At 38.4% G+C, this 19,229-nt stretch overlaps 1 protein-coding gene across 5 annotated transcripts in view; it reads right to left on the bottom strand.

Moving 5' to 3' along the window:
* Positions 1-19,229, bottom strand: part of PALLD (palladin, cytoskeletal associated protein) — a 403,835-nt gene that overhangs the window by 196,733 nt on the left and 187,873 nt on the right. For all 5 annotated transcript variants that reach the window (XM_081812919.1, XM_081812912.1, XM_081812914.1 and 2 more), the window contains 5 exons: positions 17,886-17,952; positions 16,506-16,611; positions 14,059-14,133; positions 9,841-9,982; positions 9,291-9,314 (listed from right to left, as the gene is read on the bottom strand). In XM_081812919.1, coding sequence (XP_081669045.1) covers positions 9,291-9,314; positions 9,841-9,982; positions 14,059-14,133; positions 16,506-16,611; positions 17,886-17,952 — 414 coding nt within the window. The remainder of the gene's footprint in view (positions 1-9,290; positions 9,315-9,840; positions 9,983-14,058; positions 14,134-16,505; positions 16,612-17,885; positions 17,953-19,229) is intronic.

The raw sequence follows: 19,229 nt of genomic DNA on the forward strand, positions 1-19,229 counted from the left end.
GATAAAAAGTGTGGAAATAATTCAAGTTGGAGCATCACATAAGATTAACAGTTTGGAAAGCGAGGTGCATCTGGAAAGGGACAAGGGACTGGAATTTTTTTTAACTGAATACATATGGTTACAGGAGGAGTTAAAAGTGTATTTAACCAGAGAAGGATAAAACTTAGAATATCACCGCTGTAAGGGATTTTAGAGACTGACTAGCCCAAATCTCTCATTTCTTCAGGTGAGGTCCAAAGTGATTCTCTTAAGGTCATGGTTAATTAATGATAAAGTCAAAATGCTGAAACAGTCATCCTGCCTCCCATGAGCAAGCTTTTTTTTTTTTCTCCCTACAGAACAAAGCCTCTCTAGTTGTTCTGCATTTTTTTTCTAGTTCAGGGCACAAGGAACTCAGTGTAAAATGAGTGAGGTAAGGAAAGATTTAAGATGGGAAACAAGTTTCCTGAATCTGAAACTTTTAATTACTCTCACTACCCAAGTAATTTAATAGGAAATTCATCTGCAGAAGATGTGCTGTGTGTCCTCAGAGACACAGATATACTGGAATAGGGCTTGAAATGTGGACATGCTGGTATCAGAAGGAATGAACAGCCTAATCTTTTGAGATTTGGGGAAAAAGACCGTCACGGACTGGCTGTCCTCTGAGAGATGGGCTTCAGGCAGAGGCAGGTCACCTTTGTTCCCTGTAGCAGATGCTGGGGGGGAACCAGGAAGCCTTCCCAGCTTTCAGCAGCACCTAGGTGCTTCCTGCCTGGGGCACCACTGCCTGAGTCCCTGCACTATCTCCCCAGCATTCGGCGCTCGCTGGAAAGGGCTTCTCTCAACCTTGGATTATTCATACCTGAAAAGATGGAGTTTCTGGAGACACCTGGAGAAATACCCATCACCAGTTCAGTAGCTGAGAATGCCCTAAGTGTAAACACAGACCGAATTCTGTGCCTTGAAACCTACATTCAGAACAGGATAAACTCTTATCTAGCAGGCATGACGTAAAGTGGTTTTGGAGTGATGATCTTGACAATTTTAAAGTTCCTTCTTATGTTATCTATGATTTTGTGATTTTTAGTTATGCCATTTTTAAAAACCCTGAGCTTATATATACAGTTGCCTCTTCTAAACCAGAGGGCCCCTTTATGAAATTTTATCATCACCGCATACTTCCATGACTTTGAGGATAGATTACAAAACCTCGACATGGTCACAGAACCCTAAATGATCAGGTGGATACTCTCCAGGTTCCTTTTGTGCCTCTCCCCTTCTTTCATTCTGAGCTTTGGGCACTCTGGCTCTTGGGCTGCTCCTTGCAAAGCCCCAGACCTTTACGTCTCTGAGCCCTCTGCCTGACGTTTCCACCTCAACATGACTTTCTCAGAGAAGCCTTTTTTGATTAGACTTGGTCAGATCCACCATCTGTATTGTAATCTTAAGATGGCAGACTTTTCTTGGAGACAGCGCTCACACCTATAAATAATTTATTGTGAAATGTCTGTCCACTTCTGCTCCCTTGACTCAGGCCTCTGTGAAAGCAGAAAGCATTTGTTTTGTTCAGCATCTCTGACTGGCTCTCCGTAAATATTTTTGAATACATGTATGGATGAAATTTAGATTGCAGGAAAAAAGTAAACAGTTGTTTTACAAAAAGACTGTTTCAAATTTGATTGAGCAATACTTATTTTATATGGGGTTTTCAGGAATACTTCTAGTGCATAAAAGCCTAGTCTTGTACAGAGTCGATGGCCAACGAAACATCTAGAAAAGGCCATAAACTGACAGAACAACAACAACAACAACAGAAAAGCATTGAGATGTTCTAGTGATCTTCATGCATTGCTATGTCCCAGTGACTTGTACTAGATAAAATGTGTACTAGATAAAATGCCCCAAAGGTTGTTCAGCTTTTCTTCTCTTAGAAAATTTCAGAACAAACTGACAATAGGCTCCCACTTTGTTGAAAGAGCATGATGGCTCATATGGTTCTGACATTATAAAAATGAAGAAAGCCATGAGGAAATGAGATGAGCTAGGTTGTTATACTGCATTTTTATCCAGTAGCATCTTATTTGAACAAAAAGACCTTTAAGACATCTGTAAAATACATTTTGGTGAGAAACAGAAATCAAGGAATGACTGCTTATGTCAAATAAAGGCAGTTAGAGGCTTACTTATCTATATTTAAAAACTGTCCATTTTAAAAAATGGAAATTTTTAAAGTTACCAATAACTCTATGATACATTTTAATCCATTTTTCCTAAGTGAAAAGTTTTGATGGAATGGAATAAATTACTAAATTAGAGACCATTTTTACTGGTGATAAATTTTTTTTATGGTTACCTAAAAATTACTTAATCATATAAATATCTCTCAGAATTCAACCTTAAGTTTCATTCAAAGTTTTGATGTACTTAACACTTGGTTAAATACAAATAATTTTGTTTGCCAAACGTCATAAAATGATGAGGCAGCAAGGATAATATTACTAGGTCCTCTGGGTAATAAGGGAACATTTTTATAAATGCTTTCCTTCACAGCCCTTACTTGTTTTCCTCTTTGGGGTCCAGCCTAACTAAAAAGAAATCCAGCTTTGACCTCCCAAACTACATGGTTTGTCTAAGACAACTGATAAAAAAGAACCTGGACTAAAATCAACAAAATGAGATTCCGTGTGGGTAAATATAATGTTTGCATAAATTTTTTTAAAGGATTGTTTTACAGTTGCAAACTATATCTTATATAGAGGGTATTTTTATTTTGGGGGGGCTAATTTAAATGCACAGTTTAAGGAGTAATGATAAAACGGACCCCTGTGCACCCATCAAGTCTAAGAAATAAAATATTACCAATACTTTAGAAATGCCCCCATGTGCTCCCCAATTTAATCTTTCTTCTTCTTCTCCTTTTGAGGAGCATAATCAGTCTTCTGATTTTCATTATGTTATGTTTATCACATATGTATCCTTCAAAAAATGTGTTTAGTTTTAAAAAATTGAGTCATAAGCGTAAAGAAAAAAACTTGTCACTGTTCAAGAAAGTTCACAGGAACTATCTTTGGGTATAAACTGGCTTCAACATCCCTGTGAGTTTACAAAAGCCCCCACAGGAGTCATCAGCAGACAAGGTCATGAGTGAGTCCTGGGAAACCTACGGCTCACCTCGGTGGGGAAGTCTGGCGGGGCTAAGTGTGGGCAGGAACTGGAGAGCCAGCATGAATAGTTGATGGAGTAAGCGTCCCCACGCTTTCTGTTTTTAAGTTCAATGTGGCCAGCTTCCAAATCTCAGCACCAGATCAAGTCAGAATGGTGCGGGTGAAGGGACGAAATGAATGTTCTTAGCTGAACCAGGAGGCAGGGCAGGGAGGGGAAAGCATGAAAGGCCAAGAGAAAAGAGAACTACCCTGCCATTCTGTCATCAGGGTAAAGGTCGAAGCAGTGGCAATGAGCTCTTCGTGATGAAAACGTCCATGAGTCTGTCTCTTGCATCACACTACTCCAATCTGGACTTGGCCTCCATTCCTGACGCACAGCTGTTACCCTCCGGCGGGCTCCCTTTGGCTCTTGCCTGCATTTGATCTCCTGCTTTCTAGGTGAATTCTCTTGCTGTGGTAGAGCACAACCCAAATAAAGAGTTGTGGAGGAAAACCTTTGAGACCTTGCAAGTCTGGAAACTCTTGACTACATCTTCATATGGAATCGAAGGTGTGGCAGGGTATAGAATTCTAAGTTGGAGGTAATTTCACGTTAGAATTTTGAAGGCTTTGCTTGTCTCTTTGTGTCTAGCCTGACTACTGAGAAGTCCTAAGTCATTCTGATCTTGTTAGTTTTATGTGACTTGATGTTTTCTCTCTGGACACTGGCAGAATCATCTCCTCATCCTGGATATTCTGAATTTCACAATGCACACTGCTGTGAATTTATTTGCATCCACTGTGCATACAATGAGTCCTTTCGATCTGGAAACTGGTATCTTTCAATTTGGGGAATTAAAAAAATTATTTCATTGATAATCTCTTCCCCTCCTTTGTTCTCTCTCCTGGAATCCCAATTATACATGTGTAGTCTACTTAAGCAAGTTCTCCAGCATATTCTAATTTTTTTTTACCTTTGTTCTCTTATATTCTTTTTTGTCTTTCTGCCCTACTTTGTGGGATATATCCTCAACTTTTATTTCTGCTACCAATTTTTCATTCCAAGAACTTTTTGTTTTCCAAATATTCCTCCCCTCTTCTAAAAGCTTTTTAATTTTTACTTCTTGGATGCACTGATTCTCTTATCTGAGAGGAGTGCTGTTTTGTTTTTACATTTTCTTCTCTCTGCAAGTCTGTTTTATCCAAGTTGCTTTTCAGGGCGGCTTCTTTTCTTCTGTATCATCCATGACAGATGTTTCTTCAGAGGTCTTTTCTCTCTTCTTGTCTGACATGGTTCTGAGTTAATTAGAAGCTCTGAGCAAGACAGAGGAGCTTGCCAACTTTGGCCCTACCACTATGGTGATGTGGATGGCTTCTTCGTTGGAGAAACTTCCGTATCACATGTATCAATTTTCCTTTCTCATGGGATGTTCAGATTGCCCAGAAAGGAGTCCTTTAGGCTCTGCCAGGAAAGGAAAGGCTCCGAGGCCAGCATTCTAGAAGGTCAGTTCAGAAGACTCGGAATAGGAGCATTGAGAATTTAGAATTCTAAGAGTCACTCAATTTTCTTTTTGGTGCACTCTCAAATGTGCCTCAAAGCTTTCCCTCTCTCCCCAGAGATTAAACCAAACTTTCTTGGTCCGTGGGACCCTTAGTGTCTCAGTAATAGTTTATGATGCTCCTAAGCCAAAAGATATCCCTAACAGCTTCATTTATTTAGTTATTTTGAAAGGACATGTAAGTATTTAGGTCTTAACAATTTAGTTACTGTTTGAAAAAACAAATTCATATAAATTGAAAGAAAAGTATTATTTTGTTCTTAAATAACCACAATTACTAACTAATGAATGCACGCATCTGTTGCATACTGCAGAGCTCTTGAGATCTGATGGGGCACAGCCAGCCTCATTTCACGTTCCACATTGACTTTCATGTGGCACTTGCTTTTTATCAACACATACACATCAAAAACTGAGTTTCAAAAAGATATGATGTCATAGAGAAGAATGTGGGGTGCTCTAATGTTGAAACTCTGAACCATTTCAAGCTGGTAGCTATATCTATCAGATATTGAGTATCATTGTGTTTGCATCAAAAATGTCAAACACAACAGCACCTCTGTCAATTGGTGTGGTGCCCCAGGTTCGAGAACCACAGGCTTCACACAACCCACTTTTGTTCAACCTACCATCTGAACCTGGACTTGCATTAAGCGTTGAACTATGGACAATCTACTGGGATCTCAAACCTCCTTACCATCGCTCTCCTACAACTCAGCACTATAGTACACTTAACAAGGATAAATAACTTCACATTCTGAATCACAGAATCAGAACATGAACTCTATGATCTAAGATCTAAGATCTAAGATGATGGGTGGCACTGGTTAGCAGAGATTCATATTGAAAGTATACAAGGCACCGTATTTTTATGTGTATAATTTCCCAGCCAGCAAGACACAGTATTTTTAATTTTGCATGCCATTAGACAATGCTGTAGAAGTAACTCAATACAGTTTGTGGCTGCTTCCAGACAGCTGAGTAAGGGCCTGAGTATTAAGAGCTGTCAAATGAGTGTTCTGTGCCCTCCATACCACCCCCGCCCCAGACTAGCCTTTGAAGGATTCAATCAGTATAAAGTCAGAATGTCAAAGAAAGAGGCCAGAGCAGGTAATATGACAAACGGATGTTGGTCTTAAGTAAGCTGACTAGCTATTAATTCACAAAACAGTCTGAAAAGATTTGTGATGCAAGCTGACTTCTGTCTAGACAGAGAAGGGAGTGTAAAACACATTAGACAGATACAACACAGTAATGACAAGAAAAACCTGTTTCAGTCTCTCAATGCATTTGGAGAGAATCTGCTAGTTCCTTCTTTATCTCAATATCTAATCCCTAATGGGGCTATAGCTAGGTACTAGTGAATTTCAATTTTATTTCTAGAGCTTCAACACATCTTACACATGAATTTAAAAAGAAGAGTAAAGAGATACAAAGAATGAAGGAGGAAAAAGGATAGGTGAAAAGAGAGATTAAGAGAGAGAGGAAGAGGGGGAGGAGGAGAGAAGCGAGGGAGCACCAGACAGTGAGGAGAGAACAAGAGTAAATGTGTCAGAGGACTGGAAGAGAGTAGGAAGAGGGTAATAAAATCCGAATGCTTAAATACATTCCTGAATTTCAAAGGCTATTTATGTTTTAGCATTTGGAAAACATCACTTGGCCTAGTCCTATAAAATTTATCTCTTTCCTCAGATGTATTATAGTCATGCCTGTTTTTCTTCTTTCCACTTAACAGTGGCTAAAAAAAACAGCTATCTGGGAAGCCAGTTCTTACATCCATTTTATATGGCTGAATAAGTTCAATGGCCTAATGGATAAAAAAGTCAATCAGGTCATTTAAGGAAAGTACACAGTTCAATATATATTTTGTTTTTTCCCCCAACCATGTCAACAGTCAACTTCAAGGTCAATGTAAGGAAAACATCCGGCTACTAATAAAAGAATCATCATCATACCTAGTCTAATAATAATCAAGCATGCCAAAACATTGTTTAAATACAAATATGTTTTAACATTTGCTTGTTCTGAAGTTCTCACTCATAACAGCTCACATGAGCAGTCACTGGAATAGCCATTCATGTGTTTAAAGTTTTGTTTTAAAAAGAAATACGATCAAGAATTTTATTTAACACTACACACCAACTGTAGATTTCCGAGACAATTTTGATGCTCTATTTAAAAAAACCAGGGAACAATTCCAGTACTATAGTAAATATAATTATGGAGAAATTATCAAAGATCAGAGAAAACTAGCCATTTTTTTTTTAAGATTATTTATTTATTTATTTATTTGACAGAGACACAGCGAGAGAGGGAACACAAGCGGGGGAGTGGGAGAGGGAGAAGCAGGCTCCCCGCTGAGCAGGGAGCCTGATGTGGGACTCAATCCCAGGACCCTGGGATCATGACCTGAGCCAAAGGCAGGCGCTTAACGACTGAGCCACCCAGGCGCCCCCATGTTTTATTTTTAATAGCTCCTGCCCATCTACAAGGTTTTTTTCCCCCTATATTGACAGATTTGGTTGACATAGTTCTGTACCAAGAAATATTTGTTTTCAGCAAATTCTATTATAGTTGGAATGGAGGAGACTGTTTTATTAAATGCTTTCAGATCGAACTGAAGGAGAAAAAAAATAAGAAAACTCAGCGAACACGGGGAGGAGAAACTTTTATATTGCTAGGATATGCAGCTTAAAAGGAAGGCCTCCCATATCTTGCTCTTTTCTTCATGACTTTGCCTGTTAAAAATCATTCTAGAGGTCATTTTATTCCAGGAAGCTGCCTAGAACTAATTTTACTAAGTAATCCTGATCAAAACTATATTCTAGAAGCAAAACAGCAAATCATAATTGAAAAAGAGTGTGTGGTATGAGGGGTAAAGAGGAAGAGGATGGAAGAGGGGGGTGGTAGATGTTTCTATTCTCCGTCCCCACCCAAATTTATTCCTTCTGGGCCAATATACTGAGCGTTTTCAATTTTCAAACATGTACATACTCAGAAACTAAACTATGCAGCTTCTAACCAGTGTTGTGAATTTTTGGATGATGGTTAGTTTAGGATTTTCCAACAGAGATCATCAGAGATATTTCATAAATCATCGTCACCCCTGTAGGGGATGACGATGGCAATGACACGATGAAAAAGAGTTGCATAAATTTGCACAGAATCCAAAACACAACATCAAAAGCAGTCCTAATCTATTCCAGTAGTAATGCTTTTAGAATTTGTGGCCCAAAATGTTAGTTTTATTTGTACATAAAGTATCGAAAGGCATAAACCGCCTATAAGTTTTTCACATAAACTTTTCTGTAGAAAAAGAGGTATCTGGCTCCTACTTTTATATCTATCGATAAGTCTATTTAGAACAGTAAACCCAAAAGATGTGCCCTAACATCTTAGCTCATGCAGTAGACTGAGTTTCAGAAGTTCCATGTATCAGGGAACCAGCATGATGCAATTTTATATGAAGACCTATCACAGACAAAATATGCAGTTGTGCATTTCCACATTTTGAAAAGTGACTACAGTATTCAATGTGGTGACTGACACATTAGGTGGGACAACATGTTCTAGCTGTAATCATGACAAGAAGGCAGCAGATCAATCCCCATTGTTCTCTGAGAATGCTACTCAGCATCTTTTAACCTTGGGATCCTAAAAGGATCACACCCTACTTTTAATGGCCCAGTGCTCAGCTGTGAAAGGTTCAGGACAAACCACAGTTATCTGACCTGCAGTAGCCCATAGAGAACCTTCAAGTTCCCCAAGAACGGACAGAGCAAAGCCTTGGCTCCTAAGGGACATAATGGCAGAGTCTGCTCGACCCTGAGGCAGAGGCACAAATCAGTTTTTCTACCGTTAGCCAAGGAGTCAGCAAAACTGGTAATTTTGCTGATGGGAGAAACAAAAGAAAGTAGTCTCAAGGAGGGTGTCCTATGAAATGCACAGACAAAAATTTTCGTTTCTTTTGCAAACATTGTTGTAGTTCATGGGGAGTCATAAATATACAAGAAGTCTGGAGCAGGGAAACAGTCGGACCTGGCGCTTCTGGATAACACAGCACTCTGATGAGGTCAAATGACCCGGTAATTAAGAGAGGTCCTAGGGCAAGATGACTTTCTTCATGCTTGTAGAACAGTAAAAGTTTACGGCTCAGGGGACATAAATGAGAAATGCCGGTGGTCAGCTTTGCTTACATCTTTGGGCTGCTCTCATGTGAGACAGTTCTAAGCTGGAGGGTCGAGCCATTAGTAGGTTTTGGTCCATAGAAGTATGCAGCAGATGGTTCTTTTCTACTGGAATTTTAGGCGGACGTTTTTTCATCATGAGCTTAGTTTGCTTTCTGAATATAAAAGACTATATTTAAAAAAGCCGTAAGTCACTGAGCTTCACCTTCTTGTCTGAATGGAACTTAATGTTTTACTAATAAAGAAGCTGATGTAAAAATGCAGTGTACAGACCCCATGATAAAGAAGATATTGTCTTTAAGGGGGTTTCGTATTTCCAGGGAACTGCAAAAACATTGTTCTGCTTATGGCTTTAAAACTGAAACAAAGAACTATTGAAACCCAAAAGATACATTACCAAAGAAAAAAGAGCTTCTTACCAGGTTCAGCTGTAGATCTAGGTTCTGTTTGTCACACGAGGAAAAAAAAAAAAATCAAAACATAGTATTAGAACGGGGTTCCGTTAATAAGAAACCTACCTATCTTTCTCTATTACTTTGTCCAGGACATGTCTGTAGGATATAGGGAACTCCATAATAGTAAAGATAAAGTGATAATAGGTCTATTTATATTTCTATAAATACAGAAACCCAAATTCCAGTAACAGTTTACACTAGGAAGTTTTTTAAACCACAGTTCATAGAAGGGCTTATAGGAGGCTTGTAAACCTCCTAAAATTATTTGGCCAACTTTGAGTTCAACTGTATGTAACATTTTTTCTGAAGAACATACAACTTTTATTAGACTTTCAAAGGGGTACACAGTGACCACCACGACTTTAATTTACTGGACCCCGCATATCTGCAGATTATCTGGCCTCACTACTCTTCGAAAATCAATTCATCTTGAATGACTAAACACTTCTTGGTTTTCCAAGAAGCTTGAGAGAAGAAAATGGACGGATGTGGGAGAATGGGCACCTCTCCTTACTTTTCTGTAGAATTCTGAAATCTGGAGAGTCTTGAATTTCACTCCCTTGTCGGAACCACTTGACCTGCAAAGGGGGTGCTCCTCGGACCCGGCACTCCAGAACCACCACCTGACCCTCAGATGCTGCTATGTTTTGCAGTTCCTAAAAATTCAAGGAAGACACTCCCCATAAGACTTTGGTGCACTCTTACACAATTTCAAAACAGAAAATAAAGCTTCCAAATCTTAGAGGGGAGAAATATATAAAACTTGCATTATAAAATAATTACCACTAACTCAGGTAAAAGTAGGCACCTTGAAATCCATCAATCATTAGCTTTCTATAATCTCCGTGTAATGAGATTAGTAAGGTCTACCACTGGGGCCGTGGACATTTTGGGTCTGTCTGCAAATTTATTGACACTTTCATATTTATGGAATTTTATGGCAATGCCTGTTACCTTTCTCTATCTACACTGAAGAGTTAGCTGGTGGAATGCAGACTTCCTAAAACAATTATATTCCATGTGAATGTAGATTCCTGGGAAAACCAGACAAGAAGAGAAAAAAGGCATAATTTGTTTTTACATGCCCCAACCTTTTCATGTACTCCCCCCCCACCACCACCATCTCTGGAGCTTCCTATGTCAGGTTTATTAAGATAAGGGGCTTGGGGATTTTCTTATTTTGGAGTTCTGAGTAAAATAATAAAACCTGCAGTACTTCTCCGTTCATGACCCTTATTTCCTCTTCCCTTGCAATTACGCTTGTTGCCCCTAACCCCACTCCAAGTCCAGGCCAGTAAATTTTTACAGTGCAACAGATTAGAAATTAATTTGGCTGCACAGATGCAAAGAGGTAAAGCTTTTATACTTGTTATTAAATATCAAAGGATTAATAGTCCCCTCACAGATGTCCTCCCCCTGCCTTCCTCCTCCAGGATTACTTAGCAATGGGGCCTACTTCAACTTTTTGACTTTTGCAACTGCTGACTTGAGAGTATGAGATCTTACATAGGTGATGTAGAGCTCTTAAAATAATTCAGATATGACAGTAATTCACCTACACGTCAACCAAAAGCAAACAAATCCCCATTAAGAAGGGTGTGGTCTTTTCTGGTTTTGTTTGTTTATTTAAGATTATCTGAAGGGACAACAAATGGTGTGCTGGGAAAAAACAAATGTTGCAGCAAATGGGCTGCAGTGAGTGTGGTAGAGCCCTAAGGAAATTCTCAGAGTCGACGCTGTTGGCAGAAGAACTATAAAAAAAGGCTAATGTTAAGTCTGAGAAGGCATGTGATAATAATCTGGGTGGTTAACAAGAATGCTTTTTTTTTTTTAGTGAAAAGGTTAAGATTATTAACTACTTCTGATTGCATTCTGTCTCCTTATTTTTAAATATAGGAAATCTCTGGTTTTAAATTGACTTTTTTTTACTTTGTGACTGGGTCCAGAAAAGAGCTAATTTATGGGATCACAGCAGGAAAAGTGTTGCTAACAGGGCCCAGGTTGTGTGGATTAATTATTAAACACTTCCTGGCTTGTCCAGGAAGTTGCTCATGGTAGATTTCAAATGGTACACAAATATTTTTCATGACTGAGCTTTCGGGCACCAGAGGAGACTCTGATTTCTTCCTAGGATTGTGTGTTTTGTTCAAACATTGGAAAGTCAGAGATAGAGAAAACGGGTAGACGCCAAGGACCCGAAGCAGTCAAAACTCCACAGAGTTATTCCAGGATTACAATACCACTCTACCTGGAGCAAACTTTGTCATCTTGAGAAAAGCCACAGCTAAGCGGAGTGAGCCATTAGGAGAATCTTCAGCGACACAAGGGGGAGCCCTGAAGGAGACTCAGAGCCAGCCTTTAGAGGTTGCACATGGCAATCTACATCATCCACTCAGGGTAGAAATGGGGACCCCTGAGTGTTTTAGGGTCCACATAAGGGTATCTCCTGTCATATATCAAACCCACCTGATACTGTGATTCCTTGAAGGGGCCGAACTATTTAGAAAGAAATGCAACATAAGGCTAGTTGCTCTCTTGTCTCCCATGAGTCTCTACTGTCCCCAGTCCCATAGTCCCAAACCAGCTCTGCTGTCCCAGCTAAGCCCGGTGGCCTGCAGGCAGGAGCACGGCCTCTGCCTCTGAGCAGCTGTGACACCTGGAAATCCTTATCACAGCAGTATGAGGAAACAGATGGGGCGCCTACTAGACCGGCAAAGCCCACCTCACATTCACTGTCACCATCACGCCCAAGAGAATGACCAAAAAAAGATGCTAAGGGTGGCAAAGGGGAGGCTACTTTGAGTTACAAAGGAGATGAGCAGATTTATCTTCTAAACCTGCCCCTCCAAAACCAAAGCCCGGGCCCAAAAGGAGCCAGCGAAGCAGGGAGAGAAGATGCCCAAAGGGACAAAGGGGAAAGCAAATGCCAGGAAGGAAGGAAGCAATTCTGCAGAGAACAGAAACGGTCTACGGTCTAGACACAGAAGGTAGAAGGCACTGGAGATGCCCAATGAGGTATGCTCCATGCTGCCACTCACTCTACAGTTTTGTGATTTTTTTTTAAATCAACCTTTATAAAAATACAGACTTATGTTTCACTTTTCTTTTTACTAAGCTGTGTGGTTAGCATAGAGTATGTTTCCCGGTTTTCTTCTGGGGGAGTGGATATACCACTAATATAATGTCAATGCCTCAGGAGCTGGAATGCAATGGAGGAACAAGGTTTTTTGTCTAGCTTTTGAGGCTTTCTCTTGGTGCCCAGGAGGAGTTCCGTACCATCACACTATGCCAGGCCACGGTGGGGCAGCCCTGTAGGGAGGGAAAGCAAAATCTCACATCCTCTCTATTTGCTTAAATCAAGAGATGCACTGGGACCCCAAAAAACAACATCAGGGAACACAGACTTCCTGGTGATGATCTGGGGAAGCTGCTTTTGAAAAGCTCTAAAACCACATAGCAGCTGAACTACCCACACCGTGGGAACATCTGCTGTTCTCAGCATGAAAGGACAACTTTATGGATGATTACAGTGGCATTGCTTTCAGTGGTCAGGTTTTTTTGTTTTGTTTTTTTGGTACTTTCAAAGTTGTTGTCAAATATAATCATTTGTTGCCAGTGTCTTACACTATATATCCTGCTTACAAAAAGACCTTTAATAAAGCCTGGATCCAGGCTGGCTTGGAAGGAAAAAAATCATTCCCTACAAGAAGACAAGCAAGATGCTCTTCCCTACTGCCTTGCACAAGTTTTATGGATTTGCTTTTTCACATATGTCTTTTGTTTACTTGGCCTAGATTCTTGTAAAAAGTGTGAGGTAGGAGTCCAATTTAATATTTTTTTATCTCTACTGAAGAAGTCATTCTTTACCCAGCGATCTATAGGTTTCTGTAGATATTGGAGTGTCTGTGGGCTCTGATCACCTCCCAATTTGTCTAGTCTTGTTCAGCACCATACTATCCTAACTACTCTACCTTTACAAAGTCTTGACATCTCTGAGGACAAATCCTGTGCCTTCCTTACCAGCATCCGATTTTCCTACTTCAGGAGTACCCTGGCTATTTTTAGACGTTTTTTTCTTAGAATCAAATTGCCAAGTTCTACATCAAACAAATAAAACAAAGAACCCTTTGGAATTTCAGCTAGATCTGTATTAAATTTATACATTAATCTGGGAGTCATGACTTTAATCATTTTTCAGTCCACAGACGTGGAATCTCTCTCCACTTATTTGGGAAAGACATCCACTTTTTAGGTGTCTTTCAATCAAGGTTTGTAATTTTCTCAAAAAAAAAAAAAAATGCCACCTAGAGCCATTTCTGAGTTGAGCAGTTGACTACTGAAATGGATGTCATTCAGTTTGGCAATGCAAAACACAAACTTGGAGAACAAACTGAATGTTAGTCCTTTTTTTTTCTCTCTCTCTAAAACATGCTGGTTCTCCCAAGCAATTTCCTACACAGCTCTTTCTCTCATTTTTTTCTACCCATCTTGGTTTTCCCCACTCTACTGTAAGCTCTATCAGGTCACTGACCACGCCCACATCATTCAGACCCTTGACAGGATGATACTCACACAACAGTTGTTCCGTAAATACCTATTTAGCCCCAGAGGTAACCACGAGAGCCTGCGGATCTGCTCATTTTAATTTTTAAAGACTGCTACATGAAGCCCCATGTGAAGGGAACTTAAGGACCAAAGCAAACACAGAGAACGAGACTTGCAGATATCAGACCTTTGTAAAAATAGGAGGAAAGTAGGCAGGAGCAGCTCCATCAGGTCGGCAGAGATACGAGGTTGGACTGTGGACCTGAAAACGCAGAGACGCATGGATCAAATTCTGAATATAGAAACTGTTGAAAAGACAGGCTAAAGAAAACTTTCATTATTGGGGTCACTCCCCATGAATGGAACGAGGGAACGCAAATAGCGCCATGTGTCATTTTGCTGGTCTAGGCTCACATACAGTACAGACATTGTTCCACGTCCTCCTTTCACAGCTGTTACACTTCTCTATTCAAAAGGATATTCAAGGTAAAAGTTCCCTGGTTCCTTGGGGATCCATGAGCTTGTAAATGCTATTACCAAATGGATTTCTGTGTGTGGGACTTTCACAGGGGTCTTTTCAAAAGTTCTCACAGACATTATATTTTATTTTTAAATACAGTCTGGATTCATGGAATTAAAAGCACAAGTGGCTGGCAGTGGAGGGTAAATTATCAACCATCTACCTTATGTTTAGCCTGCACTCTTTTTTGTGTAAGGGATCACAGGAAACAAGTTAAAAAGGAATATATTGTTTTTTTCTTAATGTGCAAAAAACAAAGGTGCTAAAATACTTACTGAATGGCACTCGTCTCTGGGGAAATATAAAGATTCCAGAGTAGTGAATGGAAAATATGTCTCTTTCTCCAATCATTTATCTTCAAACACTTTGGATTTATTCCCTTCTATGTAAGCAACTGTTAGCTTCTTAACCCCAGACGATGGTGATCTGATACCATGTGTCTAAATATGTCACAAGTTATCATCGAGAATGTTGGCAGAGCTGTAGAGATGCTAGGATAGTAAAGGGCCTTATTCATTATCCTTGTAAGACTTTTCATTGGCTTGTGCTTCAGACTGGGTTTCACTTTTTGTTGTCTTTATATGTCCAAAGACTATTTGAACACTTATATAGTATTTAGTCTGTGCCAGGCACTGTTGTAAGTGTTATAGGGAGATTCACTCATTCACTGAATCATCAGGATAGTCCTGTGAGATAGATGGTATTATCTTCATTTTATGATGAAGAGACCAGGCATAGAGAGGTTACATCAAGTGGTAGACATAGGATTTGCACCCAGGCAATCAGTCTCCCGGGTGTTCAACTTTATGTGATGTTGCTTAAAATAATAAAGCAATGGAGCTTCTGTGAGCCCCTCATCCTCCTATACAACTGGAATATATGACCTTCCATTTAGTGTTCCTGGAGAATTTAAACCATTTAAAATGTACCATTTACATTATTATGGTGCTTACATATTTAAATATTTTCTGCTCTTAGGCTTTTGTGTTACCCTTTAACACATTCTGCCACATTCAAGAAATGTTTCATGTGTATATTTCCTGTTTCCCATGCATAGTTCTATAAAGTGTTTGGGAATGAAGCTGGTGATGTATTTTTTTCCAATGAAATTCCTAGCATGGTGCCAATAAGCATTCATCACTCATCAATACTTAAATATTAAACAAAAAAAATCCACTGATTTAATCAGAAATATTTTTAGAAGTTCCACTCTGGTTTAGGGGTTTACAGGAAATATCTATGCTATCTTTGAATGAATTATACTGGTTGGTTCAAGTTTATAAACTCAAATGTCTTTACTGTTTCCATATTCCACATATCTAAGAGTATATGTCACATACTACAATTACTAAAACACCTGAGTGCTCAATAGATGGAGGGCCTGGTGATGCTCACAAAACAGACTAGTTAGGAATTCATTTACATTTCAAGGGCAAGGGTGGGGAAGCCTTTTGTGAGTGTCTTATTTAAATATACACATCATAGCACAAAGGCAAAGTAACATACATCTGATTAAAACAGTTAGATTCTAATTATATTTTTACTGTTTTTAAAAAAAATTTCCTGTTATGTTTACAAAGTAAACTCAATATTATTTTCCAGTAGTGTGTATTGTTGTTCTTTCTTGGATATAGCAGTCTTATAATGAAAAAAAGGCAGGATAAAAATGCTTGGTTAAGTCAAGGAATTGGAATTTTTTAAAATTATCTGTTTATCTCTTAGTAGAACTTTTGTTGGTATGTGGACTTTTCTTGCTTCTAATTTGTTTTAAATGAGCTAATAAATTTGGCTAAACAGAAGAGGACATATAGGTGGAAGAAAAATCAAATAGTCATAGCTAAAAGGGATACCACTTTATCAGGTTATGGGCTGTTAGAGACATTCCTAATGGAAATGCAGACGTTGACTAATTGGTGATGTGTTTTTGATAAAAGATGATTTTTAGTGGGTTGAAAGGGAGGACTTTACCTATCATTTTCTTTCCTCCCAGTTGTGTTTCCACTTAAAAAATACTACAGGGAGTGTACTAGCTGGAATCAAAGCTGTAATCTTTAAACCAAGAAGTTTGCTAATGAGTTTGACTCACTATGGTCTCTGGTCCAAGGCACACTTACCTGTTGAACAGGGACAGACAATGGTTGAATCACAGCTGTGGTCACTCCTGTCTTTGGAGATGAGGATCCTATTGTCAAGGAGACAGAAGTTGTTTTCTTTTGAGCTCTGGAAAATAAGGAGGCAAGTGTGTTCCATCAATTTTTTTAAAGCAGGAATTGCTCTTTGAAAGATTTCCCCACAAGAGCTCAGTTTCTTTCTGTGCACTCAATCCACTTCAACTGTAAGTGCTTCAGAAATGGGAAGCCATAATCTACAGTTAGAATAGCTGTGGTCAACATATGCATAGAATAGATCTTACAGATATTAGCAAAATAAACACACGGGTAAAAGAAAAATAACTATATATAACTCAGTTATTATCAGAGAACCTAAAGTACTGAACTTGGAAATCCTAAGAGAAAAGAAAATATCTGGAAAAGGCCCAATCTGTAGCAATAAGCAGATACTTGAAATCTTTAGGGTTAGGGTTCTGTATTTAATTCAAAGTTTTAGTGGTCTATTTTAAGTTTAGCAGCTGTTCTTTGTTCTGGTTTCTAATTTTGTTGAGAATGTCTTGGCATTTTTGTCTTTTCTTACTGCATAAAAGTTAGTGAGGTGTAGAAAAAGGTTAAGAAGAGTTGGTTTCTAGGCCCAATTTTGCTAAGAGGCTGGCTGTGCAATCTCAAGCGAGTCCAGTAACTTCACGAAACTTAAGATCCTTATCTGAAATCAGGAGTGGCAGAGTATATGATCTCACAAGGTTCCTTTAGCATTAATACTCAGGGATTATTTGATGCTGAATAGATATAATTGTTATGTATCTGCTAGCAGATCAAAGGAATTTATTAGCACAGTCTCAACACTAATGGAGTTTTCTACAAAATTCTGGTAGGTTTAATTTTATTTTTGCAAAAATTTAATTATTATCATCAATTTACATAATAATTATTTTGGAAAATAATCCATTTGTCTTTGTAAAAAGAACTAAATTTTACAATTTTCATGATAAGATCTAACTAGTAGTAGTCTTTATTCAAGTATTTCTGGGCTAATTGCACACTTTCCAATTTGTATAAATAGATTCGTCCTCATTTACATTTTGGTAATGATTTAACTAATTTCCTCTCAATGTTGCTGTTGTTTTCATATATTTATAACCAGTTAGTTGTCCTTGAAACTTAAGATTGTCTACGGTGTGATTTTGGCATCTCAATGATGAAGTACAGACTTCAAAGTCTAAATTCCTAAGTTAGAAATTGCGTTCCACATTCAAATATTGGATCTTTGACTGACATCAGCTGACCTCTTCCTTCGCAGCACAAGGCGCACTGCTTCTTACCCCAGTGATTCTGTCCACATTCTTTGTTGTACAGATAATTGATGGGATCGTAGGCACTTACTGTGGCATGGCTCCAGGGTTTGATTTGAAAGCTAAATTTTCACTCTCGGAATCTGTCGAACTGGCACCTGAGTGAGTGAAAAATGATAAATTTAAGATCTGAGTAGTATCTATAACTGCTTCAAGGAGTAATATTTCTCATTTTTAAATAATCACATACGAAGTCTTATGCTGAAATAGGGAATGGTTCAGACCATTTTTACTTGAACTGTTATTTTTCATACAACTACTTAAAGAAAGATCTTCTATAAAAAGCTTTCTTCAAAGCAATATGGTTTTAATGCCAGATTTACTATTAGTTTCATTTTTATCACTTTGGTCATCACAACCATATTTTTAAATGGCTTATAAACTATGAAATAAATGTGTGTGTGTGTCTGTGTGCAAAGCATTCATGATTTTAAACTTTAACCCTTTCCCAGGAGATTACATTGTGTGGATTATTAATGACTTCATTACTCATTAATTAGGAGATGCTTTCTGACTCTGATAAATTAGAACAAAATAGTGGCTTCATTCTTGAATAAGAAGGTCTCTGATTTTGGATCATGCTTTCCCAAATTCATTTGCTTCATTACGGTTTTTGAATTAAGGGTCACCTTATCAGGTTTTTAGTCAAAATGCAAACTGTGATAGATTTAAAATAATTGTGATGATTAGAAGTATACTCTTGACATTTCTTTTATGAGATGTATTTAAAATGAGTTAAATTATTTAAAGACACTTTAATATAAAATACATGCTTATAGAAAAGTAACCAAACGGCATAGAATTATGTGACATAATACTAAAGACCAGTGGGTACCTTCCTTAATGCCATTCTGCACGTGTTAATAGTCTGGTATCTATTTGTCAGATAAATTTAATGTATTAACATACATGTATTTATGTACATATCTCTACAAGTAGAATCACACTATATGTACTCTTTGCAATTATTGGTGCTTATAAATACATTTAAAATATATGCATTTCCTCAATTTCTTGGATGGCTGCCCAGTGTTCCGTTCCATGACTCTATTTCTCCTGTCCTTTATTAATGTTTTAAGAGTCAGGTTTAGGTAACTCTGCTGGAATGTCTGCTGTCCCTTCGTATTCACTTCTCTAACTATCGCTTAGTATAGGCTTTCTTCAGTTAGTTCCTAGACCACCAAAATAGATTCTTATCTTGTCTTCCTCTGTCTCTCTGTCAATCTTCAACCGATGTCATTTTTTACTATAGCTCACCCTTCCTGTTTAAAAAAAAAAAAAAACTAAGATAAGGAATTTCAACTCAGTAAATTTAAAAACCTAAATCCCTGCTATTTAGTGGCTTTCATGATTTCCAACCAGATTTTCTAGTTCT

Source organism: Leptonychotes weddellii, chromosome 2 (assembly GCF_054177405.1).
Source record: "Leptonychotes weddellii isolate Sample4059 chromosome 2, ASM5417740v2, whole genome shotgun sequence".
NCBI lineage: Eukaryota > Metazoa > Chordata > Mammalia > Carnivora > Phocidae > Leptonychotes > Leptonychotes weddellii.